Source organism: Cercospora kikuchii, assembly GCF_019650295.1.
Source record: "Cercospora kikuchii DNA, contig_00002, whole genome shotgun sequence".
In the NCBI taxonomy this organism is placed as follows: Eukaryota; Fungi; Ascomycota; class Dothideomycetes; order Mycosphaerellales; family Mycosphaerellaceae; genus Cercospora; species Cercospora kikuchii.
Window position 1 is genome coordinate 748,504 of NW_025408583.1, and position 24,968 is coordinate 773,471.

Genomic DNA, 24,968 nt, shown 5'->3' on the forward strand with positions numbered 1-24,968 from the left:
AATTGGAAGCCTAGACACTCACTCACCTGGGAAGTAGTACTGTTGTTCACCGTCGCCAGCGGTAATCCTGTAAGTCATGCTGCTCGTAAGTCATTCCATTCGTCACCCCACCTTCAGCCAAAGAACGAACTCTTCGACCTCTTCTCACCACTACTCTCACCCTTTGCCAGGCCCGGCGGCCTCCCTCTCTTCTTCCTCGAGGTGCTAGCCTGTAACAAAGGATGCAATGGCTTCTTGTCCGGCTCTCGGCTCGGGCTTGCAGGCTCTTTCACAATCTCCTTGATCGTCTGCCTCGAAAGACATCCGTCGATATGCTCGTTGAACTTTCGCTCGTCTGCAGCTTGAAGCAATGAGCAAATCGGGCAGTTCCACTGCTCAATGGGTTTCTTGGGCGGACTTGCTTCTGCTTCTTTCTTTGCTTCATCCTCCAGAAGAGCACGCCACGCGAAGCCGTTCCCGTAGCGGGTATAGTCATTTCCCACGCCGATGCCTTTGGATTGCAGGAAGGTCTTCGCGTCACTCGCATCCGGTGGTTTGTCTTTCAGTACGTTCTTCTCGTATTCTTGTGAGAGCTGTTCCAGTTCGTGCATCTCCTGTTGACGCTCCTCACGAGCCGCGTCCTCAAATTCAGTGTCCGGCCACTTTTGCCAACCGTCCTCGTCGAGTTCGACTTCTGGAGTGTTCTTCTCAGACGCTTTGGACGTATTAGCCTGCCGCGCTCGCCCGAAGAAGTCGACGTCGCCTTTCTTCATCGATACGAGGTGTGTACATCGCAGTCCCATCAATCTCAATTTCATCCCCGGCATCTCTTTCTCCAGTTTCTGTAGCATAGGTAAACTGTAATTGTAAAGGTCGTTTGCAGTGTACACTGCTTTAAGAGGCTGTACTTGCCGCGTAAGGACCTCGTAGGTATGCAGCTTGATCTTCAGGCACAGAGTGCGCCCCTTGAACTCGGTGCGCTGCAAATCTTCCTCCAATGATTCTGCCGTATGTCTGAGTTTGTCACGCAGCTCTTGTGGATCTGACATGTCATGAAATGTGCTTTCCGTACCCACACTTTTCCTCTCGTGCTCTTCCGCTGGCCTGACGTCTGTTCGTCCTAGACCAAGATAGACGCCCATCAGAAACTCGAATGTCTTCTCACCGAACAGTCGATTGATGTAGTGACGCTGAGGGTATATGTCGCCGCATGTCTTGATTCCGATCGCATCCAACTCTCTTTCCAGCACGCGTCCAATGCCGTTCACTTTTCGTGTTGGAAGGTCGCGCATGAAGTTGAGAATAGTGGTCCTCTCGGATGGCAGCTTGAATTGTCCATTCGGCTTGTTTTTGTTCGAGCATATCTTCGCCAATTTCGCGTTAGCTGCAATGCCCGCTGAGATCGTGATCTTCGTCTCCTGATGAACCTGCTGTCGCATCTGACTGACAGCGTCTTCCGGCTCCATATTGTGTTCTTTGCAATATTCAGTGACATTCAGATATGCCTCGTCGATGGACGCGCTCTCGAATCGTGGGTCATACTGCTCCAGAACAGCACGCACTTCCTTCGCTTTCGCTGTGTATTTCTCAAAGTTCAGAGGAACGTGAATGAGCTGCGGACATAGCTTGTCGGCCACGAAGCCTGCCATACCGCTTCTACAGCCAAACTTTCTTGCCTCGTAGTTACATGTTGTGAGCACGCCTTTGCCAACTGCGAAAGGCACATTCTTCAGCTCGGGATTGTCTAGCTCTTCAACTGCAGCGTAGAAGGCGTCACAGTCTATGTGTACGATGGCCTGGCTGAGATCACGTTCATACTCCAATTTTGCAATGTAGTCGTCCGCCTTTTTCAGCTCTTTCTTAAGTCCGCCTTGCGTCTCTACTCGCTCCAACTCGCGTTTCTTGGCCAAGATGCTGTTGATCTTGACAGTGAGCGTTTTGTCCTTGGTTTCTTCATTGTTGAAGTACTTGGATCCCTTGCTCGCGTTGTAGATGATCTCCGACACCTTCTTCTGATCCACGCCATCCTGGCCAGATTTGGTGAGGGATGGACCAAGTAGGTGGTATTTCAGACTGGTGTGTTCGCTCGATGTCGGTGGCTGATCGTGTGAGTCCTCTGGAACGGTTGCCACTGTTAGGGCAGAGGCGGGATCATCGTCCATGCCGTCCATGCTAACATGGCTGGAAGTGGGTTTGGGTGCGGCTCATCATTGAAGGACGCGTGAGATCTAACTAGGAAGACGTGACTGATAAAGTGGCGCGTGAACGTTCCAGGTTGTCTCGGCAGCCAGTAAGCGACCCTGTTGTTGACACTGCACCGACACTCCAGTATCCACTGCTTTCGTGCACGAGCACACTATTCCGAGCGTCTGCCCCACGAACCAGTGTTGCCTGCAGACCTCTCCGAACGGCCATCGCTTGCGCAACGCTCCTCCTTCCCATCCTGGGGCGATCATACCGCGCGCCCGCGGCCCTGCGAATCGTTAGCCACCGCAAAAGAAAGTCACGCCTCGTCTTCCGAAAACACATCGGCGAATCAAATCAATGTCAACCCGGTCTCCCGCTGGAGTAGCTCTCAGGCGGTGAGACGCTGCAAAATCGCAGACCGCGGACGAGCGGTGCAGCTGTGTGTACCAATGTGGCAGTGGTGGGCGGAAGCATGTCGACGACCGACCGCAATAATCGCCCTCTAAAGCCCACCCTTGCCTCGACCAGGACGGGAGCCTCGCGGGCACCACTGACTCCGCGCGTTGCTGGCAGCGTCGCGTCCACGACTCCCTCCACTACCAAACCAGCTGCGCCGCGAGTAGCAGGGCGGGGGCCGTTACTATCGCCGCGAGTACGACCACAGGAGACGCCGGCAAAAGACACATCAGGGGCCAGCAATGTCACGCCTCGATCTTCGACGCGGACGTCACGGATTGGTGTGAGCAGCGGGCGTAGTTCTCCAGCGATAGACGATACCCCCAGCGACACGAGACCGCGCACCGGGCTGGCACCGGGAGATGCATTGACGAACAGGAGCTATGGCGGCGGATCAGGCGTGGGATCGAGTGCGGGCGTGTCGAGCAGGTCACGAACGAGCAGACCGAATAGTATTGTGAGCGAGACAAAGCCAAAGGTCGGGCGATCTCCCCCTCTTTCACGTTCGCCAGATATCGGACATTCCGGCGCAAGTGACAGCTTCGAGAACCGCTTCTTCCACGCAAGCGATGTGAAGAAACAAGAACCCGTAGCGAAAAAGCCAGAACCAAAGAAACCACCTACCTTCTTCTATGCGGATGGACATGAGGATGGCACGAGGGTTCCTATCAAGCCCACCTCTCCGCGACTCGCCCCTGTTGAAGAGAAGCGTTATACTGGAGGACCGACTAAGATGGAGCTGAATTCTGTGAAAAGCCCTCCAATGCTCTCACCTGCTTTCAACCAATCGTCCGCCAACGTGTCGTATTTCCCTCCCACAGTGCCTCTCAGTCCGCTCCGGTCGCCGTCACCTAGCAAGGAAAACATCCACCTTTCTTACAGGAAAGGTGCATCACAAATCTTCGGCATGCGCCCTCAGCCTAGAACCACGCCCTCTGTACATGACTTGATGGCTCGACCCGAGATGCAAGAGACACGACGACCAAGTAGAACCTTGACACACCGCAAGTCATCAAGCTTGTCGTCGATGACTTCTGGTACCGACCAGGTACGAAGGCGATCGTACACAGCGCTGGACGACACTATTCCGAGCTCTCCGCTCTCGCACGAGACGTCCCAGATTACCAGTCCACCCGTCAACATTCCCTCCATTGATACTTCTCTGGCTTCACCGATGACAGTCGGTTCTCCGACGGAAGCGGCACTGAGCCCTACCAAAACCATCACCCAACTGGCAGCTGATGCACGGCGGGAACGCAAAGTCCTGGATTTGGAAATATCAAATAGCTCGTTGCTGGCGATCAACGCAAGTCTTGAGCGCGAACTGCGCAGGCAGAAAGCGGAGCTGAAACGCTTTCGACGACTGTCGCGCGCCGGCCGCTTGTCTTCGGCAACGCACAGCATACCAAGGAGCTTATCAGGTGACTTGGAGACGCTCGATGAGGATGAAGATATCGACGGCATGCCACCTGGGTGGGATGATGCAGAACTGAGCGACTCCGAGGAGGACAGCTTGGTCTCTGGAAGCGGGGGACGTTCGCCCAGCGCATCGAGCGAGCGCCTGGCGAAAGACGAGAAGCGGCTGAAAGTGGATCTTGAACGCCACAGGGAGCTGCTAGTTCAAAGCCAGGCGATGAACCAGAGCCTGAAGCGCTGCATGTACGCCACGGATGAAATGATCCGTGACGGCAAGAAGGCTTTGGAATATCACGTCCGAGTATCTGACGTCAAGCTTGGTGGCCGCATTCTGACTGGCGAAGAGGACGAAGAGGACCTCACGCAAGACATTGTGGTCGATGATGACGAGTTCAGCGGTGCTCCTGACGACGGCATGGAAAATGCCAAGGGTTTACTCGATGTTTGGCGCGGAGTCGGTCGATCGGCTTTCGAGGGAAGTGAGGGCGATCGTGACTCTGGAATTGAAGTCGATAAGCCGTATGGCCTTGTTTCAGAACGACATTCGAGTGCGACAGATACAACTACAGATTCTGGGAGGCCACCGGAGCACGCGAGCTAGGAGCTGATGCACTGCACCCATCCGGCACAGCGGGCCATTTGCACGAAGCCCAGGCCACGAAAGACTTTCCCACACCACACCAATCCTGTCCGAACATTTGGCGAAGAGCCCTCCAATTGGCTTCGATCGAGGTCCACCATACCTCGAGAGTGGCAGCACTCCATCCTTCGTTGAAAGCCACTATAACCGAGCCGCTAGCGCTGCAAAGCGCTGGCGGGTGCCTGGATCGGACATTTACGACGAGAAATTGGCGCAGCATTGACATCACGACTGGAGATGCCCTTGCAGCGCGCTGTACTGTACCTGCAGAATGCAGATGAACCTTGAGCTTGTCCCTTTTATACATAAATGCGAGATACCCGACCATGTCACAGCTTCGATTCCTTTTGTTCGAAGACCGTTCAAGGCGTTTGAAGGAAGACAGCGATTGCAAGAAAGATACCCATGCCGCTTGTGCACGTAGTTCTGGACATACTCCACTCGAATTAGACTATCGTTAACAATCATCAGATCTGTCTTTGTTCGCACTATTGGCAATGTCTTACGAGAGCCAAAGGATATACTGCAAACCGTGTCTGACCTGCTCCGTTCCATGCATGTTGTTTCTGGCCAGAATAGGCAAAGTCCCTGCCGTTCCGCCTTGCCGAGAGGCTCGGCCCCGATTCTCACACTCGCATCATCGTGTTGGATTCTGACACCCACATGCTAGACATTCGAAAAGCATACTGCCACAAGTTCGCTTCCACACGGCAGAGCACGTGGAAAGCATTACGCCAGCAGAGATAAGTACAGCATGCAGTCCACCGTCCACCGCGATCTTGCGAGCACGCCGGCTGTCATGCCGTGAGAGGCCCATTTCCATCACAAGTTCGATTGATGAACATCTTTGCTACAGACATTCTCTTCTTCTACTCGGCTTGAATCCCGTGTATCTCCAGTATATCATTTCCTACCATCTCCGCGACAATGGATATTCAATCCTTGTTGCGCCGCCACAATTCCTTTTCCAGGAAGGACTTGTACATTGCACTCTCTATTCCGGCTGTCACTTTTCTTGCTGCAAGGGCCGCAATCAACCTTTACAACATCGCAAGTTCCGATGGAATCCCAAAGAGACCTGGAGTCCTGAAAGCTCCATCAACCAAGCTGCTCACCGCCGAAGAATACGAAAAGGTGCCTTACCCACCTGATGCTCTACCAGGAGGACGAAATGTCGCAACACCTTATGGCAACTTACGCGTCTATGAATGGGGTCCCGAGACCGGCCGCAAAGTCCTATTCGTACACGGCATCAGCACACCATGCATATCCCTCTCACGCGTGGCAGGCCACCTCGTGAAGAAGGGCTGCAGGGTAATGCTCTTTGATCTTCCCGGACGAGGCTACTCCGATTGTCCTGACACGAACCACTATCACCAAGATATCAATCTCTTTTCAACATGCATTCTCTCGGTCATCTCGAGCTCTCATCTACCCTGGGCATCGGAAGGTTCCACCCTTGTAGGCTATAGCCTTGGTGGCGGAATCGCAGCAGGCTTCACGGCACATTATCCCGACCTTGTGGAAAGTCTTGTCCTCATTGCTCCAGGCGGTCTTCTTCGTCCTACGAGACTGAGTCTCAGCAGCAAGATACTCTACTCTGGTCTCTTACCCGACAGCATCGTGAATTACTTCGTTGGACGTCGTCTCAGAGTCAGCACACCAAAACCAAAAGACCCAAATGCACCAGCTCCCATCAATTCACGATCTCAAATTCAGAATCTTAAGAAGTTCGACTGGACACAGGTCCCTCACTCGACCAAACGTCGTATCTCAGTCACAGCCGCCGTGCACGCTGAAACAGCGGGTCACTACGACTCTGACGATGGCGGCGATGATCACGATGAGGACGACTCCATAGACCCTCACGCCCCAGGTCAAGATAGCTTATCTCCTATCTTTGACGATAGACCTAACATTTCCCCCGCCACGGCCGTCGCATGGCAACTCGAAACGCATCCTGGTTTCGTCCCGGCTTTTATCAGTTGCATCAAGCACGCGCCAATCCATGACGGTTGGGCAGATTGGAGACTGATTGGTGAGAGATGCGCCAAAGGCCGGGAGAGAGATCATGCGAAGAAGCAGCAACGTGAAGAACATCATCGTGTTCGGATCGCGAGTGGCGGAAGCGCGAATAGTGAAGATGGAAGGAAACACTCTACCACAGGGTCCGTCTCATCGGTTTCTTCGTCGACTGTGTCGGCTTCGTCGATGTCTTGGGAAACCTCCTCTTCTTCTTCAAGTAGGAGAGGAGGACTTGACGAACGGAAAGTTCTCGTTCTATTGGGAAAGAAAGATGTCATCATTACTCCTGAGGAAACTGCTCAAGACGCAACGGAGGCGCTCGGAACCGAGAACGTGGAGATTATGAGGTTACATGGAGGCCATGATCTGGTGTTGTCGAATGTGGATGGGGTAGTGAGAGCTATGACCGGATTCTGGGAAAGTAGGGAGGAATCATTGCTGGGCGGGGAAGTGAAGGCAAGATGAAGTTTGGGTCGGTGGAATGCAGGGCATGGAGTGGCCGAGTGGTTGAATGCCAGGAGTTATGGTCCCCGAGGTTACATGTATGATATAAGAAATATAGAAGACGCTCGATCAGGGAATGCGTATTCGCACATCGTCAACAGCTTTACAGAGGCTCTTGCGCTGCAGGGAGATGGGGGTCTACCAAGCTGAGGCGCAGGACAACCAAGTCCCCGCGTCAACCAGGTGAGGTCTGATGCATGCAGGACAGTGCAGCCAGCTGAGATGCTGCTTACCGTAGTCGGCACACCGCACGAGCAACCAGTACCCACAAGATGGTTATGGAAGCGCGAGTCAGTGCTCCGCGTGGGGGTTTCGCATCCGAATTCGTGATCTCCAGCGTTCTCCGAAGAACAACGTGCATTGTGCATATGCGTCTCGCAACAGTCGTTCCGAACCATGGTACAGTTTGTTCTGACGTATGAATTAGCACTGTCCGGTTACGGCCGCTGCAGGTAGTCGGCAAGCCGTAAGCCAGCCGGGCCCTGTCCCGATGTGGGCGACAATATAAGTTGGTACCATGTGTGAACACACCTGCTTCGATGGGGGCTTTCATGCAAAGTGCGTGGAGATCAGTGGACCGTTGGTTGTCGGTGTGTTGCGAGTTTACAAGGTACCTCGTCCAGGTCGCCCCAAACGGCATACATGCGGACGGATTTCTGATTGACGATTTGACCTCTCGATGCTATTTCGCACTGTCATGCCAACAAGCAGCAACGCATGTGCTCCTTGATAGACTCGGTAGAGTATCAATGCGCCGTCGAGCAACTTTCATCAGTGTCGCGTATAGTGGTTGACGTAGTTCAGCAAGCCAAGATGGAGGTAAGCGCATTATACGCGGCTAATGGTAGCCGAAGCGTCGACCGCATATCCCCGGCCCAAAGGAATGCATCTTTTCCGCGGCCGGGAGTGACTAAGCACTGAAGCTGGTGGTGGTGGAGGTCGGCGCCGAAAGCAGCTTCCTGGGCGGTTTGTATGTAATGGGAGCACGAAGGACGTGAAAGTCTACAGGTCTGCCGGTCGGAGTTTCATCCGGGACGGTTCGGAGCATTCTTCCGAAATCAGCAGTCATTATTTCAAGACCTGTATGTTGGTTGAAGAGCGGACTGCGATGATGAACTTGAAGGCATTCGCGTGATGTCCGTAATGTTGAACGCACTTGCCATGCCAGAGGAGGCCATGTTGTGGGAGAAGCTGTAAATGTCCTGTCTTCTTGCATGTTCGAAGCTGGAAAGGTTATCTGCGTCATTGTCATTTCAACCAGGCTAGGGCAGCCGCATTCTGGACCTTCACATTGAAGATTGGCTTTCAGCCTAGGTCTCTTCTGTGAGCGATAGGCGAGAAGATTGATGAGGCAAACTCTGGTAGCCCGAGAAGCGTGCATGCCGAAGCTAACGACGGACCGTTTCTGGAGGATTTGAGGACTCCAGGACCCAAGTCGGCTATCACAAAGGTCACGGTGCCGTCTTCGAGTTACAAATATGGCAAATGGCCTAATACCCTGTCAGTAGCCCTGTGCAAGCTGTGCAAGCGAAGGGAGTCGGCACGGGAGCCGTCGCGGCACAGAAGCCGTGGGCGAGCGTGTAGCCTCTGCACCGTGGTATGTACTCCATACCAAATTCCGGCGACTAAGATGCCCAGTGCTGCAGACCGCACGCATTGACAGCTGCCCCTCGCACTCGCTCCACTTCGCTTCAAGTCGGTGATAATATGAAGAAAAAGCTTACACGACCCATGAACCTCGAGTCACCTCGTGCTGCGCTTTTCAGGTCGCGCGAATGGACATCAGTCGGCTGTTAGACAACGACACGGCTTTGGAAGCAGATAGTCGAAGCGCAAGCCCCGAATCTCTCGATGACTGGCAGGACTTGATCCGTGAAGGCAACGTTAAGGCTTTGAGACATGCCTGTACTCAGCTGCGTGCTGAAGAGAAGTCTATTCCGCTGCAGGCTATGCTACAAATTGCCCTGGCCCGAGACGACGCCAGCGTTTTGCAACTGCTATTCGACCTGGGCGCCAGAATTGAGCCATGCTTGGATACTCTCACGATCAAAGAAGAACGGAGACCGCTAAAATTTTACCGAATTTTGATAAAACATGGCTGGCCAACAGGACCTCGAGGCATGACCAACAATCTTGGCCATGGCCGCGAAGTTGTGGAGCTCCTTCTGGCGAGTGGTCGAATGGTTGGTGTACCGTGTTTGCTCGCAGCCGTCCGGACAGGTGATGTTGAAGTGCTGGCAATACTGTTACAGAAAATCAACCCGCGAGCGAAAGTGCCGGTGATGGAAGACTATGAGATGGCAATGAACGATCCTGGATATTGGACCAGCGCTCGAATGTTCTCGGAGAGGCCATCGTTGCAGCGCATCATAGATGAAGCCAGCCTGCTGCCACTAGCCGCATTATACCAGGAGATCGATATGGTGCAGCATTTGTTGGAGCTGCAAGCATCGGTGGACCTTGTACCAGTGGCAGATCAGTCTCCAGAAGGTGTCAACGGTTGCGCCCTGCACAAGGCCGTGAGCGGTGCCGTAGTAGGCCGGATCCCTCAGCCGAAGCTCGTCCAAATGCTGTTGGAAGCTGGCGCGGATCCGTTGCTGATGGATGACCTTGGTCGGACAGCACTGGACATCAACGAGAGCTGGGGACACGCCTCCACCAGAGACTCTATTCGTTGTCTGCTGCGTGACCGAATGGGCTCGTACGGATGAGCCACTGTTCGACTCTGCAGACGGACTGCTCTCGAAGCTGCAGTCGGCAGTTGCAATACCCGTTGTCGCACCAGAAATTGGATCAATTGCGCACGACTGCGCGATGATGCACGCGGCCAGAAAGTCGTGCCACAGCTCTGGACGGCATCGCACGCCAGCGCGGAGAGAACGGCAGCAGAATGGAGGCAGAAGCAGAAGGACATTCGTGAGATCTCAGTCGGAGTCCTGCCCGCCCACTGCTCTTATACCGGCCTGGAAGCCTTGTCAAATACCTTCGAACGCGGAGCAGGAGCTGCTTCCGGTGCAGATCAGCCTGGCGGATGTTCTGTAGCTGCAGGTGCCGGGCAGCGCTAGTCCAGCTCAGCTGTTGCGCAGGATAGCTGGCAGCACGCGTGGAAAGCTCGCCAGATCAGTATCGGAGTCGATGCGTTGTTGCTGAAGCGAGTTCAGGAGGGCAGATAGAAGCGCCTGGAGGGCCAAACATATAGTGTCCTGGAGATGGTGGAGAAGAGTGGAGATAGACGAGATGAACGGAGGAACGTTTCGCCGAAATTTACGTTACCATCAAAGCGCGCGTAATCATGTGAAGTTTCTCTGGCAGACTCTCGTATCCTCCACAATCACGGTGTTGCGCGTAGGCACAGGCACACGTTCCGCCGCAGTACAACGAAGCAGTCAATATTTTAGAACTGGTCCTCCGCCCGCTGCCCGCACGCGATCGATCCCATCCACCTTCGTCCAGCCAGCCAGCCAGCAGCAGCAGCAGCAGCCTGCTCTAGCTCAATTAGTGCTGCTTCTTGCTCAGATGCCCGGTGTTCTCCCAGCGATAAGGAAGCAGCATGCCGTCACCTGAAGACCGTCGAGCGCGAAAGCCCAGTCTGCGCCATCGCCAATCCTCCACCCTCCACTACTCCACCTTTCCCACTGCTCCTCCGCGGAACGCTGGACGACCTCCGCCTAAAGACATGAAGAGCAATGGCGCCGCACAAACTCCTCCTCCGAACAGCAGGCACGATTCCTACGAGTTCGATGCCGAACATGAGACCCCGCTCCCAAAGGGTCAGCTCGCCGTTCTGGCGGTAATAGCACTGGCAGAGCAGACCGCGTTGAACAGTATCTCGCCATATCTGCCCGAGATGGCTTCCACTTTTCCCGAGGTCGATCCTGCGGATATTGGCATGTACGTAGGTTTAATCGCGTCTGCGTTCGCTCTGGCGCAGTTCGCGACGAATTTCATGTGGGGGTGGTTGTCAGACAGGATCGGGCGCAAACCAATAGTCTTGACGGGGACACTATTCACAGCGGTATGCTTCGTCGCTTTTGGCTTCTCTCGACGTTTATGGCATGCTGTGCTCATCCAGGCACTGATGGGGTTGGTGAATGGGAATCAAGGCGTCATCAGTACATGCCTGGGCGAGATCACGGATCGCTCGAATCAAAGTCGCGCCTTCACGTACCTACCAGTAATATATGGCATTGGTGGCATAACTGGACCCTTGATTGGAGGACTACTGGTCATGAAAGAGCATCCTTTGAAACCGGGCCAGCCCAACCCGTATCCTTTCTTGCTTCCGAACCTGTTTTCCGCCGGTGTTCTGCTCATAGACTTCGTCGTGACTGCGATCTTCCTCGAGGAATCCTTGGACACGGCGGACGAGCTACCACCATTGAGCAAGAGATTTGGCAGTCTCTTTGCCAGAATATGGCAGTTCACCAGCTCTTCAAAGCCTACATACTTGACCCGATCAGCCAAGCGGTCCGAACGGCACGAGTATGGTACAATACGACAGAACGATAGCACCAACCAGGACGATCATGACGAGATTGACGAGGACGAAGATAACGATAATGAAGAAGACGAGAACACCACGCTATTCCACAGTAACCACGAAGAATTGGAACGCAAAGACGTGTTCAACCGTGATACAATACTGCTACTTGCTTCATACCTCATCTTTCAGCTCAGCAACGTCAGCTTCAACTCACTCTATCCAATCTTCTCCGAGGGGCGTCCGCCCACAGGACGCAATCTTGTGCCCAAAGAAATTGGCACCAGTCTCGCATTCGCTGGTCTCATCACCATTGTCTTCCAGGTTGGCATATTCGGCACGCTTCGCGAGAGAGTGGGGAACAAAGTCACTTATCGTTGTGGTTTGGCTGGATTCGTGCTCGCTTTTGTCCTCATGCCGTGGGTCGGATACAAAGATGGTAAAGACGGCACGCATGAGCCCACGCAAGCGGGGAAGATATGGTTATGGGTCGAGCTGGGAGCTGTGCTTCTCATCAAGACCGTCGCAGCTGTAGGAGGCCTGACGAGTGCCCTTCTCCTGATCACCAACAGCGCGCCTTCTCATGCTGTGCTTGGGACGTTGAACGGTCTGGCCCAGACTCTAAGTGCAGGCGGACGAGCGCTTGGACCTTTCGTTAGTGGATCTTTGTTCACTGCCGCCACACATGTGCGGCCTAAAGGCGAAGCTATGGCTTTCGGCATATTTGGCGGGATTTCTTTCATTGGGTTCCTGATGAGTTGGGGGATACGAAGTGCAAGTCTGGAAGCAGATGGATGGGACGAGAGTACCACTGACGAGGAAGACGGAGGAAGTGACGAGGAGGAAGATGAGGCTGCATCTTCGCCGCAAAGGAGGCGATAGTACAAGTGTGAAGTCTGCTCCACCAGTGATCACGGGGCACTTGATGAGAAGAGCGTCGAAGTCGCTTGCATTTTAGCGAGGAGTTGTTGTTCTTGCTTTTTTGATTTATTTGGGGTTGTGGGAGGAGCTGGGCTCGCATGTTACGCTGTACAGTCTCAAGTGGGAGGTCACAGCCGGATTCTGCATGTGTTGGCGATGGCAAGGCATGACGTTCTGTTCTGGAATATGATTGTACATATAACGTGGACAACGACAGAGATCTAACATAAGCCCATGATGGTAATTAGCGGGTATGTGCATCAAGAATGATTCTTCATATGCCAGTTTCGACTCTCCTGCCCTCACACTCAGCCCAAAGCCTCCATTGCCGAATCCGACAATCGTAGTCCTAGATGTTCGTCCTTCTTCGAAACTGGATGCTTTGCAGTGACGAGCATGAGAGGAGTTCCAAGATGTCGATATTGATGGCTCTCTGCCAGTGCGAAGATCCAGCTATAGTATGGAAACATGACAACGCCAAGCGCCGTCCTCCATCGCTCTTACCTCCCACTTCAGTCCTCTATCTCTCCCCACACCGCTACCACATTCTTGATAGTCTCGGCCCAGCTCGAGAACTCAACTAATTTCCCAGATTAGAAGGCCATCGTTCAAAGATCTCTTGATCACGCCATCGCATCTGCGGCAGCATAATGGAGTCGTCGGCGCCTCGGCTCATCATCAGCAGCTTCTAGTGACTGCTAGGAGGTACAGCTTTTGCGCTGATCTCTACACCATTTCTGGACCAACTCGGCATGGCACAAGGATGCCAACAAAAGATCGACACGCGCCACACGCATGGCAGTCCGTGTGGTTCTTGTCCACTCGAACGCGACCACTTCACCAAACTTCGCCCTCGTGCGTGGCCGGCTCCTTTGCCTACAACAGTCCAGCTCGACAGGATCGTACTCATCATCAGCTGACGCGACTCTCGCTTCTGTCTCGATCTGTACGACTGTGCGCCTGCTGATGGAGCAGTTCGAGATCTGAAGCCCTGAAGCTGCTTTTCCACGAGCCACAGCGACTACTTTTTAGCGTGGCTGCACGCGCACGCCGGTGATTGGGCCTTTCGTAAGACGGTCTCTTCGACCACGCTAATGGAGAAGTCGCGACTCTTGTCATGCGATCTCAAAAGCCTGCTGCCAGCAGTCGCGACCTTACTTCTTCATGCGAACATACGTGAATCTTGGAAACATTGGCCTGTCCACAATCAGTTCTAACAACATAATTGCAGTAGCAGAAAGGATTGACGATCATGGCTTGAGGCTCCCCGAAAAACGTGGAAAGGCTTAACAGCGGGCCCCTCTCGATGGCAAGTTCCGTCGAAGCCATGCCGTCCTCTGCAGCGATGCCGCCTCGCCCGTCTAGAATCTCCAGTTTGGCGTCCGCTTGGCCTAGAACAAGAAACATCCAAGGCGGGACTCTCCAGCTTCTCTCCAATTGTGAGGAGTAATCAGAGCGAAGAATCCAGCCAGAACAGCCACCTCCGCAGTCTCTGAAGCCATTCCATCAGGTTTTGGACCCACAAGGCATATTCCGCGCCTCGAATAATGCGCCCCGCCTGACATCTCGAAGCCTCCTTACACGCCGCTGACACGTGCCTGCGTGCCTGGAGCTTCGTTGATAGGGCTTGCTCAGCACCCAGAGCAAATCACTAATGCAGTGATTGGTCGGCTGCGCTAAATACACAGGAGAAGTGTGATACGCAACGCGAATGCGGTAGGTCGAGCTGCTGGAGGTACTATTGATGAGCGCGAAAGCATGGTGATACGGCGATCGCAAAAAGGTATGCTCAGCGCGCAGGGCGCTATATGAGTCCCGTCCTTCCTCTCCCAGCCCATTTCGATCTTCATTGAATCTTCAGGCACAATTTCTTGATCAGGTTATTGGCAGTATAGCCAGTATGAAGTTCGCCCTTCTTTCAAGCCTTTTGGCAGGCACTGCCATGTCGGCAGCAGTGCCAAACATGGACGATCTGCTCAGCCCTTTGACTGCGAACGCTTTCAAGGACTTCCACGCTCGTGGCATCGATGCGAGGCAGAACCGGGCTGCTCCTCAGGGTGCTGGTGCCTTGCCCTTGGTGCCTCCACCATTCAATGCCCAGCAGCAGCTTGTGCCCAACACCGGAGCCAATCGATTTATTGCGCCAGGCAATGGTGATCAAAGAGGGCCATGTCCAGGATTGAATGGTATGTCGCAGCGAACATGGTTTGCGAAAGCAAGCTAACGTCTTTTGTAGCAATGGCAAATCAGTAAGTCAGACCTCAAAAGAGCACTCTCTTCTCGCTAGTCGATTACGAGAGTCGACTGCCATTGCTTGTGACTTGTGCTGACCTGGTACACCACTTCCAGTGGATATCTGCCACGTAATGGTGAGTAAGCTTCAGACGCGAGCCTTCGCAGCATCTAACAGCGCACCACAGGAATTGCCTCCATTGAGCAATTCACTGAGGGCACGCGACGAGTCTTCGGCATGGCGCCTGACCTTGGTGGCTTCCTCGCGAGATACGGTGCTATCGTCGATGGTAACGGAACCCACTGGTCTATTGGCGGCCGTCCAAGGACTGGAATCAGTGGCAGCCACAATGTTCGTCTCCATCAGACTGATCTCCTCCCGTTGATAGGGCTGACCACTTCCAGAACTACGAGACAGACTCGTCCCCATGCAGAGCCGATCTGAACCAGTACGGTAGCAACGGCGAGCTCATCCTGTCCCAGTTCAGGAACCTCTACAACCGACAAAGCGGTGCGAGCGCCAATTACAACTTGGAGGTCCTTCGCGCGTTCCGAAAGGATCGGTATCAGGAATCGATCAATAAGAACCCATACTTCGCTTGTAAGTACGGATGTCATCTGAGTAATATTCGTCACTGACCATGTGTAAGATTTGCCCTTCGGTGGCATCGAGGTCTCCCAGGCCGCTTTTACCTTCATCTACCGGTTCATGTCGAACAAGTCGGCCGAGTTCCCGTCTGGCGTGCTGAACAGAGAGGTGCTCAAGAGCTTTATGTCCATTCAAGGACCTGATAACAATCTTCGATGGGTTCCAGGAAATGAGCGCATTCCAAGTAAGTGGAGATGTGAACGAAGAATCTCAGCGAATGCGATCGCTGACAAGAGTCAATCACAGACAATTGGTACAAGCGCAACCCTTCTGATGAATACTCTGTTCCATACTTCGAGTCCGACATCCTCTACTTCGCCCAGACTGTTCCAGAGGTTCTTCAGGTTGGATGCAACAAGGGAGCAGTGAACACCTTCTCGCCTCTCGATCCCGCCCAGCTTTCTGGTGGCGCTTACACAGCCCAGCAAGTTGCCGCTAACCCAATCTGCTTCGCGAGTGAGTTCACCAAGGCTCAGATTCCTCTTCTCACTGGACTGCCGGCTTCGGACTCCAGGGTCGCACCACTGTTCAGTGCACTCAATGCCGTCACTGGCCCTCTGAATTGTCAGAGTATTGGAAGTGTTAACCAGAGTGCTTTGGCTGCCTGCCCGGGTTTCTCCTTCTATGGTGGCCCGACTGGGCCTGTGGCTCCAGGTGCTATCCAGACGAGGTAGGGGAAATGGATGTACGCTCGGCGCGCACTGGCGTCGCAAATAGAAGGGGGGTTTCAATGGTGGGTGCTCAGATGGGAGCCTGGTTGTGGAGATGTTGATTCAGTGATACTTGATCTGCCATATATCCAATGAAGTCTTGCTCTCACATTCTCCGAACACACTCACTTGTACTTGTTGCTCTTCATGTAATCGATGCCTGCCTGTAGTACGCTCACAAAGACGTCCACCTCTGATACGCTCCTCGGCACGCAAAGCATTGTGTAGCCCAAATGCAACCTCTCTGTCCCACTAAGTCTGTGCCTCTCTCCCCAGCCTTTCTGCAACACCTCTTTTGCATCTGGAAAGCTCAACGTAACATGAGCAGAGAGGTCCGATCTGTGAATGTGGCATATCTCGCCCTGCGTGGGTTTCGCCAATGGGGTTACGGGGAGGAGCCTGTCTTGTAAGAACAGCGCAGGTCCGTGTCTTTCGAGGACAGACGTTTTCCAATGTAGGTCGTCGTTTACTTCGCTGAGGCGAGAGACAGCGGATTGGTATGCGGCTCTGATTTGTTCATCTTGCGGCTCTTTCTCATTTCTTTCACGTTGTGGAAATATGAATGGCTTTGCTCTTGCTCGTGGAGAGTCTCGTTCAGGCAGTGGGCGCGATAGGAATGAAGTTTGTGCTGCTTCGCGATGTGTTCCTGCCGACTCCTCCCAGCCTGGTGCGTGCACCTCCGGAGAGTCGTAGAGTGAGATATCGGTGGTGTCGTCTCGTGCCATGGTCTTCTCGAAGTGCTTGCAGATCATGAAGCCCTCCCAGTTGTATGCGATTCCTCCTTCGCCGAGAGCGAGCCATTGTTGGTACTCCTCCAGCAGCTCGGGACTGGCGTCTGCTTGCGAGCTGGGCATCTTTACTTCCATTTTACGAGGTAGAATTGAGGTCGTCTGGGATAATTCGAGGTGTTTCGTGGTCGCTTCTGCCGTCAGCTGCGGTTGATGTCTGGAACAGGCCTACCTTGATATATCAGTGAAGTCTATACTGCCTTATGGGAACGACTGCCTAGACGACTCTATATCGCCGAAGAGTCGCTACACCGGACCCGGAAGGCCTCACGGCTTATGTGCATCGCGCGAAGACGTCGGCCATGGTGATTGTAAGCAAGTGAAGTGCGGATGTCGTCTATGTCCGGGATGGCATTGGCTCGGCCGAGAGGAAGGCTGGGATTGCCAATATGCTTGACTCTCCTCCCAAAGACAACATCCGCTCGTTCATCAACAAAACCAGCACTCTCGTCTCAGCCCCGTCGGAAAACACGGAGTATGCGCGAGCAGTAGAAAGGCTTGCGGTTTGACACAAGATTGGACTCAGTCGGCCGGAGCTTTTCCTTCCATGAGCCATGTCGCGCTTTCGTGAGTGGGCTCTGGCAGCTTCATCCAGGCCTCGTATACTCGCATCGGACTGTTGTCCAGACGTCGTTCAAGGCAGAGCGCTTTTCCAAATGTCAAGGTGACAGTCTCGACGCGCTTCCGAATCTGGAGCTTGCCGAAAAGTACCGCAAGAACCGCAGCTCCAAACGCCACTCCACCAAGCATAAGAGGCGTCCTTTAAGCTTACACTAAGCACGGCGGCGACCATCGCAAGACTCTTGGGATCAGTCTTTGGTTCCTTGTCGTGATCTTGGGATGTGTTAGCAGCGTTGATTATTATAACAATCAGTCAGTTGCTTCTTCCAAGTTGCAGGACATGGCGAAACGATTCTCACAGCAAAGCATCTCGTCAAGGACTCAACACAGTCAAGGTACTCAGATCAGCGCCTCGTGGCGTTACTTTGGCGCTGCGAATCCTCACTGGTCGAACGTCATCCCAGATTCCCCAGCATGAGATCTGCAGGGCGTTGGCGCTTCTCCGCACTACCACCGCAACGGCGTTCGACGATGCCGCAATTACAAACACGAGAGAGCCAATCTCTGGTCCTCGCCTCGCCTGAACTGTTGGGATGACTAGAAGCCCAGAGCGACGGCGATGTTGGCGCATTCCCCAGGACCACCACACAGGGCGTACGCGATCGCGATGGAGGTACCGGTCCTTGAGTGACCACGATTGATTGTCAACTGCACATTATTTCCAAGCTGTGTAAGTGGCGCTTTGCTGTCACAGTCGCCGCGTGCTCCTTGTTCGCCGAAAGTGTCAGTGATTTGCATTGCCGTGAACTTGAAGCTCAAACAAGCAGGATCGGCACCTACAAGCTGCGCTATAGTCAGCCTAGGCGAATGCTTTTGCCGCATTGGCCGGCTTCTATGCGAGCCGTTCGTTCATTGAGGCGTTTTCTCTATACATAAGATGAAGATCCCTTCGCGACAGATCGTCGTGCCAGCGCAGCTCAAAATTCTCTTCAGGTCGACTTCATCTCATCGTCTGCTTTACTAAGGACGTGCTACAAACATGTATTCCAAGATCGCAGGCACAGCTCTGTTGGCCTCGGCCGCATATGCTGCTCCAGCAGAACGACAAGCGTCCAAATTCACATTCTATCCTCTGAAGACGCCTCTCGCGTCTCCTTGCGATATCACCACCGGCAACGATGGCTTCATCTACGTACGTTGGCATGAACATTGCTGCGGCAGCAGAAGCTCATATTCACCAGGCGGATACCTTCACGTCGAACAAGATCGTCCAGATCAACCCAAACACTGGCGACCTCAGAGAGTTTGATATCCCATACAAGCTTCCCATTCTAGGGAACTCAGTACTGCCATCAGACCTTCAAGGCCGCGTTGCACTGTCTTGCGTCGTGCAGCCAGGAAAGAATGGAAAGATATACGCTGCCACTGGTGTGCGAAACGAGTTTGCCATCCTCGACCCATCCAATGGCAACGTCACAATTCTCGAGACTGGCAACCCTCTCGGCAATCTTCAACCCTTCAACGACGCTTGGCCAGGCGAGACGGGCATGTTTTTCTCGCAGACGACCGGAAATGTCATCAATCTGATCGACTACGAGACAAATGAGATCCAAACATGGCAGGTTCCTACACCTTTGGCTGGACCTTTGGGCATGATCGTTGCGAAGCGAGATGGCAATCTGTGGTTCGTAGAGATGCTTGCGAATAAGATGGCTCGTCTGGATGTGAAGACTGGCAAGATTGACGAGTGGCCGTTGTTGCCCAGCCTTCTCACGCCCTCTGTCATGCGCGCGGAAACAGGTAAGCTTACTCGGAGTGTCTCGGCAAATTGGCTAGCATCAGAGTTGCTAACGCACAGCAGAAAATAGGTACCTATGGTTTACATCCATCGCCGGCAACGCTATCGGACGCTTCGATATGGAGACGAAACAATCCAAGGCGTACCGAATCCCACAGCCGGGTGCCACCCCGATCGAGAACACCGTTGACGGCAAAGGCAACATCTGGTTCTCTACACTTCTCAGCAACAGCTTGAACTATGTCACTCCATCGACAGGCAAGTTCACCGAGATCAAGCAGCCAGACAACGATGTTAGCCTGCTCCCAGGACTTTTGCCAGACCTTCCTCCAGCTGGTAATATTGCATCGCACTGGAACGCAGCACAGAATGCGATTTGGTTCTCAGAGCTGGTGAACAACAGAATCGGAAGATATTTGATCTAAGGAGCTCGAGTTTAAATTACTGTAAATATGTACATTGAATATGAGTAGCTCTTTCCATTTTGGGGACTGCCGCAGTGCAACCGAGCCGACCCCAGTCAACCGAAGTGAACACTGCATGATTTCAGAGTTTGTACACATCGCATTCAATATTCTATGTGATTTCCACGCAAATGATCGTCCGGGGAGATGTTTCGCAAGGTGAGAGGTGTCCAACCGATGTGCCGAGGCAGCGACGACGGGGCCACCAAGACGCGCTCAGCTTCTAGAGCCCTTGACTTGCATTGAGTGACACCAACACCGAGCCGCTCACAACATCGAACATACAAGGACATTGAGAGTGCCGAAACCATGAGCGGCGGCGTGAAAGCATCTGCAGGCAGAGTCTTCAGGTCCACGCCACCAAAGGTGGGACTTGAACAAGGCCTGGAGCTGGAACAGATCGGAACAGTCAGTATCGCATTTGTATTAGCCAACGACGTACTCATTCTCAATAGGACACATACCAAAATAAACAACTTCCATGGACATGGCCGGGCTCTCAAGTCGTACCGGGCGGGATCCTTGCTGCATTAGCTACGAACGCAGCCTACAACACCTTGACCTCTGACTTCGCCATCGACATGCTTCAGATCCAATTCCTCGCCGGGCCATCACCGAAAGCACCCATGCAGCTACAAGTACAACGTCTCAACGACGGAGGTCGATTTGCCACAAGGCTCATCACCACCACGCAAGCCGGCAGGACCATTTCACATGTCACTTGCTCGTTCGTCCGCGCTGCATCTTTCGGTGGACCGAGCATATCTCATTCTCCTCAACGCGCGACGTCTGATAAGATATCAGATATCACACTAGATGACCTTGATGAGGGGCGTGACGATGACGGACCTTGGCTGCGGTATCAAAGGCTTTCCCTCACGAACGACAGGTTGGGCTATGATCCAGAGAAATCGTTACCAGAGCATCTCGTACATACTTTCGCTGCTAAGGTCTTCCCCGAAGTACAGGCATCTGACAAGCGGATGCATGCGCTGGGAATTATAGCGCTTTCGGACTTTCATGTGCTCAACTGTCCTGCGATTGTGCACCATTTGCAATTAGGCCAATCAGCGTTGGGAGATGTGCACCGGACACCGAGGACGCCTGATTTTGATCGTTATACGAGTTTGAATCATTCGATTTACTTCCATCGGCATGAAGGATTCCGAGCTGATGAGCTGAAGTATATTGAGGCGAGAAGTCCTTGGAGTGGTAGGAGGAGAGGGTTTGTGGAAACGAGGATATTTGATAGCAAAGGTGAAGGAGAGTTGATTGCGACTTGTACGCAGGAGACGTACTATGTGCTTAAGGAGGGGATCTTGAAGGAGAAGCTATGAGAGTCGAGAGTCGTTCTCAGTATTGGAGTAGAAGAGAAAGACGCATAGCTAATATGTGCAGGTCTTGCAGAGCTGAAAAACACTCACTCCATCCGCCCCCTAGACGCCTTCCCGGGTAAGCTCATTCTATCAACACTTCTTCGAGCGGATCGAACACAAATTCTGGGGATCCGTCCGCTCCTGGTTTCTCCCAACATCTCTCGAACACTGGAGAGGTGGATGCCAGCTCTTCCAGCTCCTGCTTCACAGCATCCATTCCGCAAATCCGATAGTTGGCTGCGGCCAACTTATTCTTCCTGTCGCACAAAATCGCTCGGTTGATACAGCTACCACGCACCTCTTGGTGCTCCATGATCTCTTCCGGACGCCAGTAGACTTTGTCACCCATCGCCATATAGATGTCAATCCCTGCAAGCTGAAGGAAGTTCGACAATTCCGCAAACAGCACTTGCCACCCGCCTCTACCCTCGATACTGATACGTGACAAGACCAATTTTTGCAACACCTTCTCATGCTTCCGAAGGAAATCGATGATGTCCCTAGCAGATCCGAACGTCGCATGGGCGATAGTGACGTTTTTGAGAGTGGTGGCCCACGGCAAAGCATTCGCGACATGTTGCAACACCTCGTCGTCTAGGAACAAGTCGCCCAACAAGACCATGTTGATTTCTTCGAGTCGCTGACATGATTTCAGGATTTCGAGCAAGTCACCAGCGATGACTATGGAGAGGTCCACTGTCAAGGCTCTGAGGTTGGAGAAGACTTGAGTGACGCCGGGACTGTCGCATAATGGTCCGGTTCCGGTAGGATCGGTGTTACGAAAATCTGCTCCACCGTTGAGAATCAGCGACTTCAGGTCAAGCTGAGATGCTGTGGCGGTTTCCAGTACGGCTGCTATGGCCTGTTTCTGCTCGTGTAGGCGGCGTCCGCGCTCATAAATTATGTGTGTGCAATGCTTGAACACGTACACGTCCTTTTCTGGGCACTCGTCACTGCCGGGGAACATGTTTCGCACAAGCCAGCGAGAGCCAAAGCCCGTGAAGTGTCTTCGGTTCATTGGAAGAGTGATGGTGACGACTGGCACCACTTTGTGCTGAGCAAGGTCCAAGAAGATGCCGGCAAGAGACTTCTCGATGTCAATAGAGTCAAGCTCCTGCGTCGTCCAATTTTGGTAAACGAATTTTCCCACCTCAAGTTCGGCCAGGATCTTCATTTTGGGCTCGAGAGGGTACTCGTAAAAGTTTCTCTCAATCCTCCATGAACTCACAATCTCGAACTCGACTTCCTTCAGGACTTTGCGAAAACGTGATACTTTCACAATCTCGGCTAGCGCCTCCAGCGAGTGTCGAGTCGTGAGATGGACTCGAGTGCTGAAGTATACTCTGGCGAAAACGTCGTCCACTTTGTCGTGGATATCGTGACATACTGCACGGAGGGAGAGGATGTCGCTACCTGTGTGCTTAGCAATCTCTTGGAGAAGTTCGATTGGTAGGCTCGTCAAGTCTGTGGACGGCCCCGGTGGAGCGGCAGTTTGCCCAGTGCTGGCTGCAGCTGGTGCGGTCGACATGTTCGCGAATGTTTGAAGGGAGACGGGCGGGTTGCGACGCGCGGCTTGAGAAGGTTTCGTGTCGAAGAGATCCTGAAGTTTGGAACGAAGCTCGAAGAAAGTTGGGTGTTTAAGTATGGTAGCTACCAGTGAGGACAAAGTGAATGAGGAGCAGCTGCCAAGCAACTGGCCGAAGAACAGTGTCATTCACCACGTTGCTCATTCACTATCTCAGACCCATAACTGCAGCCAATTAGCCAATTGTGTGTCGATTGGAAAGCGCAGCATGCCATGGATCTTCTGAGATGGAGGCCAAAGCACATGCTCCCTGCATGTTTAGTCAGCGAGTAAGTGGACTGACAAGGGTTTGGCCCATCTGCTGCTGAGCCTGGCGGTCAATGTCGAGGTTGGCATCGTGTATAGTGCTGTACGGTGTGGTAGTATTCGCGACGCCCTCCAGAAGAGCACCTTCCGCGGTGCCTGAACGCGAATGGAGGTAGCGTTCTAGGAGTTGCCTGGAAAAGAGGCAGTCTTGAACGAATACTTGAACACCGAAAGCAATCAAAACACATCACGCATGTGGCAAACATCAATGATCTGACAAAGATATTCTCATATCTTCTTGTCTCATCTAGGATTAATATGTACATTAGCTCACGAACGGTGCTCAGCACCAACGCAGCAGCGGCTCATTGATATCATTGCTCATATCCGAACAAGACTTTTGTGTCTCTCATGTTCACATTACATCTCCCGTCTCTCTCGTCAACACTCCAAGTCACACGCTTACAAAGCAGCGACAAGAGCACCCATGGCCAAGGCACCGAGGCCGACGACCTGGTGGGCAGCAGCACCGGTGTACTGCATTGGCATGGAAGAAGTAGCAGTGGTGTTGTTGCCAGCGGCCATAGTTGGCATGGCGGCCTGGGTGGTGACAGAGCCAGTGGCGGCGGCAGTGGTGGCGCTGGCAGTAGCGTTGTCATCATCACCGCCAGTAGCACCACCCTCGTAAGCGGCGATACCGCGTGCGAGGGCGTCGGCAGCAGCCTGGGAAGCCTGGCGACCGGCATCTTGGAGACCCTCTGGGAGCTTGCTGACGATGGCGTCGGTGAGGGCAGTGCTAGCCTCTTGTTGGGTGCGGAGGGAAGTGAGGACTGCTTCGGTGAGACCGTTGGCGGAGAAGACTGGCTGCTTCTCAATCAAGGCGCTGATGGAGGACTCAACAGCGGTGTTGAGGTCGCCGATTGGGCCGACGAGGGAGAGGGCAGTGTCGCCGTCAATTGCCTGGGTGCCATCGACAGTGGTCTACAGGAGTGAGTTAGTCTCATGGAATGAAAGCAAAGGAGTGGCGAAACAGCGTGCTTACCTGTGCGGCCTGGATGGCAGTCAAGACCTCGCCAGTGGCGCCGTTCACGGCCAGAGCTTGCTGGATATCACCAGTGTAGGCCTCGAGGGCGGTGGTGACGGAGTTGGTGGCAGTGGTAATAGCCTGGATGTTCTCCGAAAGACCACCAGCCTGGCGGCGGACAGCGGCGAGGGCGCCAACGGCGAAGATTGCTGCGGTGAACTTCATGGTGTCTGATGTGGTTAAGTGAAGGTGATGCTGAAGGTAGGGGTTGAGCGAATGTCCTTTGGCGAGTGGATGAGTGTCTTGTCCACTTAGATCGAAGACAATCAACGCGTAAGTACCGTGCTACATATATGGTCACGTCCAAGATTCCTCTACGATCGCGTCCACGTAACGACAGAAGCCTCATTCTTGGCTGAGGCGACCTCGGCCAGTCTTCCATGTGCTCGATTGCACCATGCGCGGACCTGATGAAGTTGCAAAATGCCACAAAAGGCTTAGTCGAATAAGCTCCCCGCATGGAGGACCATGGCCAAGAAAGCAATTTGCGGAGCATGCTTGACTTGAGAAAGCTAGAAGTGGGTCTATACCACTTCTGGAGGATGTCTAGACCCACCCACGTGATCGTTAGTGCCAATCATTGGCTGGGTCGCTCCGTGTGGCACTCGGGCTGAGACTCAAAGTAGGAGTGTTCCAGTCCGCCCGCGGCCAATTTTGCTCGACTGTCTTGTGACTGTACCAAGTCGAAGATCCAGATGCTGTACCTGGCTCGGTGGCACCGTTCCTGCATTCAGAAGCGGGACAATAATTGAGATCGATGTTGCTTGGCACGGTGCTCCAGCTCTTTACAGATCCCATCGTCAGCCTACCGCGGTGTGGCATATGGAAGTTGCCGCTTTCATCAATCCTTCAGCCATCTACTTTGTA

General features: G+C 53.4%; 11 protein-coding genes across 11 annotated transcripts; 7 read left to right on the top strand and 4 right to left on the bottom strand.

Moving 5' to 3' along the window:
• Window positions 1-113: 113 nt before the first annotated feature.
• CKM354_000252500 (uncharacterized protein) lies at window positions 114-2,150 on the bottom strand (the record flags this gene model as incomplete). Its single annotated transcript, XM_044797686.1, has 1 exon — window positions 114-2,150. One exon carries the CDS (start codon window positions 2,148-2,150, stop codon window positions 114-116), a length of 2,037 nt encoding a protein of 678 aa, XP_044653621.1.
• Window positions 2,151-2,638: 488 nt separating this feature from the next.
• CKM354_000252600 (uncharacterized protein) lies at window positions 2,639-4,639 on the top strand (the record flags this gene model as incomplete). Its single annotated transcript, XM_044797687.1, has 1 exon — window positions 2,639-4,639. One exon carries the CDS (start codon window positions 2,639-2,641, stop codon window positions 4,637-4,639), a length of 2,001 nt encoding a protein of 666 aa, XP_044653622.1.
• Window positions 4,640-5,605: 966 nt separating this feature from the next.
• Window positions 5,606-7,168, top strand: CKM354_000252700 (uncharacterized protein; the record flags this gene model as incomplete). The annotated part of the gene is made up of 1 exon (XM_044797688.1): window positions 5,606-7,168. One exon carries the CDS (start codon window positions 5,606-5,608, stop codon window positions 7,166-7,168), a length of 1,563 nt encoding a protein of 520 aa, XP_044653623.1.
• A 1,814-nt stretch (window positions 7,169-8,982) lies between these two features.
• On the top strand, window positions 8,983-9,918 carry CKM354_000252800 (uncharacterized protein; the record flags this gene model as incomplete). Its single annotated transcript, XM_044797689.1, has 1 exon — window positions 8,983-9,918. The coding sequence occupies one exon, from the start codon at window positions 8,983-8,985 to the stop codon at window positions 9,916-9,918; it is 936 nt and encodes a 311-aa protein (XP_044653624.1).
• An 839-nt stretch (window positions 9,919-10,757) lies between these two features.
• Window positions 10,758-12,569, top strand: CKM354_000252900 (uncharacterized protein; the record flags this gene model as incomplete). Its single annotated transcript, XM_044797690.1, has 1 exon — window positions 10,758-12,569. The coding sequence occupies one exon, from the start codon at window positions 10,758-10,760 to the stop codon at window positions 12,567-12,569; it is 1,812 nt and encodes a 603-aa protein (XP_044653625.1).
• A 1,939-nt stretch (window positions 12,570-14,508) lies between these two features.
• CKM354_000253000 (uncharacterized protein) lies at window positions 14,509-16,163 on the top strand (the record flags this gene model as incomplete). The annotated part of the gene is made up of 7 exons (XM_044797691.1): window positions 14,509-14,794; window positions 14,845-14,857; window positions 14,958-14,977; window positions 15,029-15,192; window positions 15,246-15,441; window positions 15,491-15,673; window positions 15,736-16,163. 7 exons carry the CDS (start codon window positions 14,509-14,511, stop codon window positions 16,161-16,163), a joined length of 1,290 nt encoding a protein of 429 aa, XP_044653626.1.
• Window positions 16,164-16,324: 161 nt separating this feature from the next.
• On the bottom strand, window positions 16,325-17,065 carry CKM354_000253100 (uncharacterized protein; the record flags this gene model as incomplete). The annotated part of the gene is made up of 1 exon (XM_044797692.1): window positions 16,325-17,065. The coding sequence occupies one exon, from the start codon at window positions 17,063-17,065 to the stop codon at window positions 16,325-16,327; it is 741 nt and encodes a 246-aa protein (XP_044653627.1).
• Window positions 17,066-18,587: 1,522 nt separating this feature from the next.
• CKM354_000253200 (uncharacterized protein) lies at window positions 18,588-19,771 on the top strand (the record flags this gene model as incomplete). The annotated part of the gene is made up of 3 exons (XM_044797693.1): window positions 18,588-18,740; window positions 18,790-19,348; window positions 19,410-19,771. 3 exons carry the CDS (start codon window positions 18,588-18,590, stop codon window positions 19,769-19,771), a joined length of 1,074 nt encoding a protein of 357 aa, XP_044653628.1.
• Window positions 19,772-20,119: 348 nt separating this feature from the next.
• Window positions 20,120-21,147, top strand: CKM354_000253300 (uncharacterized protein; the record flags this gene model as incomplete). The annotated part of the gene is made up of 2 exons (XM_044797694.1): window positions 20,120-20,218; window positions 20,266-21,147. 2 exons carry the CDS (start codon window positions 20,120-20,122, stop codon window positions 21,145-21,147), a joined length of 981 nt encoding a protein of 326 aa, XP_044653629.1.
• A 121-nt stretch (window positions 21,148-21,268) lies between these two features.
• CKM354_000253400 (uncharacterized protein) lies at window positions 21,269-22,900 on the bottom strand (the record flags this gene model as incomplete). The annotated part of the gene is made up of 1 exon (XM_044797695.1): window positions 21,269-22,900. One exon carries the CDS (start codon window positions 22,898-22,900, stop codon window positions 21,269-21,271), a length of 1,632 nt encoding a protein of 543 aa, XP_044653630.1.
• Window positions 22,901-23,479: 579 nt separating this feature from the next.
• Window positions 23,480-24,266, bottom strand: CKM354_000253500 (uncharacterized protein; the record flags this gene model as incomplete). The annotated part of the gene is made up of 2 exons (XM_044797696.1): window positions 23,480-23,998; window positions 24,060-24,266. The coding sequence occupies 2 exons, from the start codon at window positions 24,264-24,266 to the stop codon at window positions 23,480-23,482; spliced, it is 726 nt and encodes a 241-aa protein (XP_044653631.1).
• Between the last annotated feature and the right edge of the window lie 702 nt (window positions 24,267-24,968).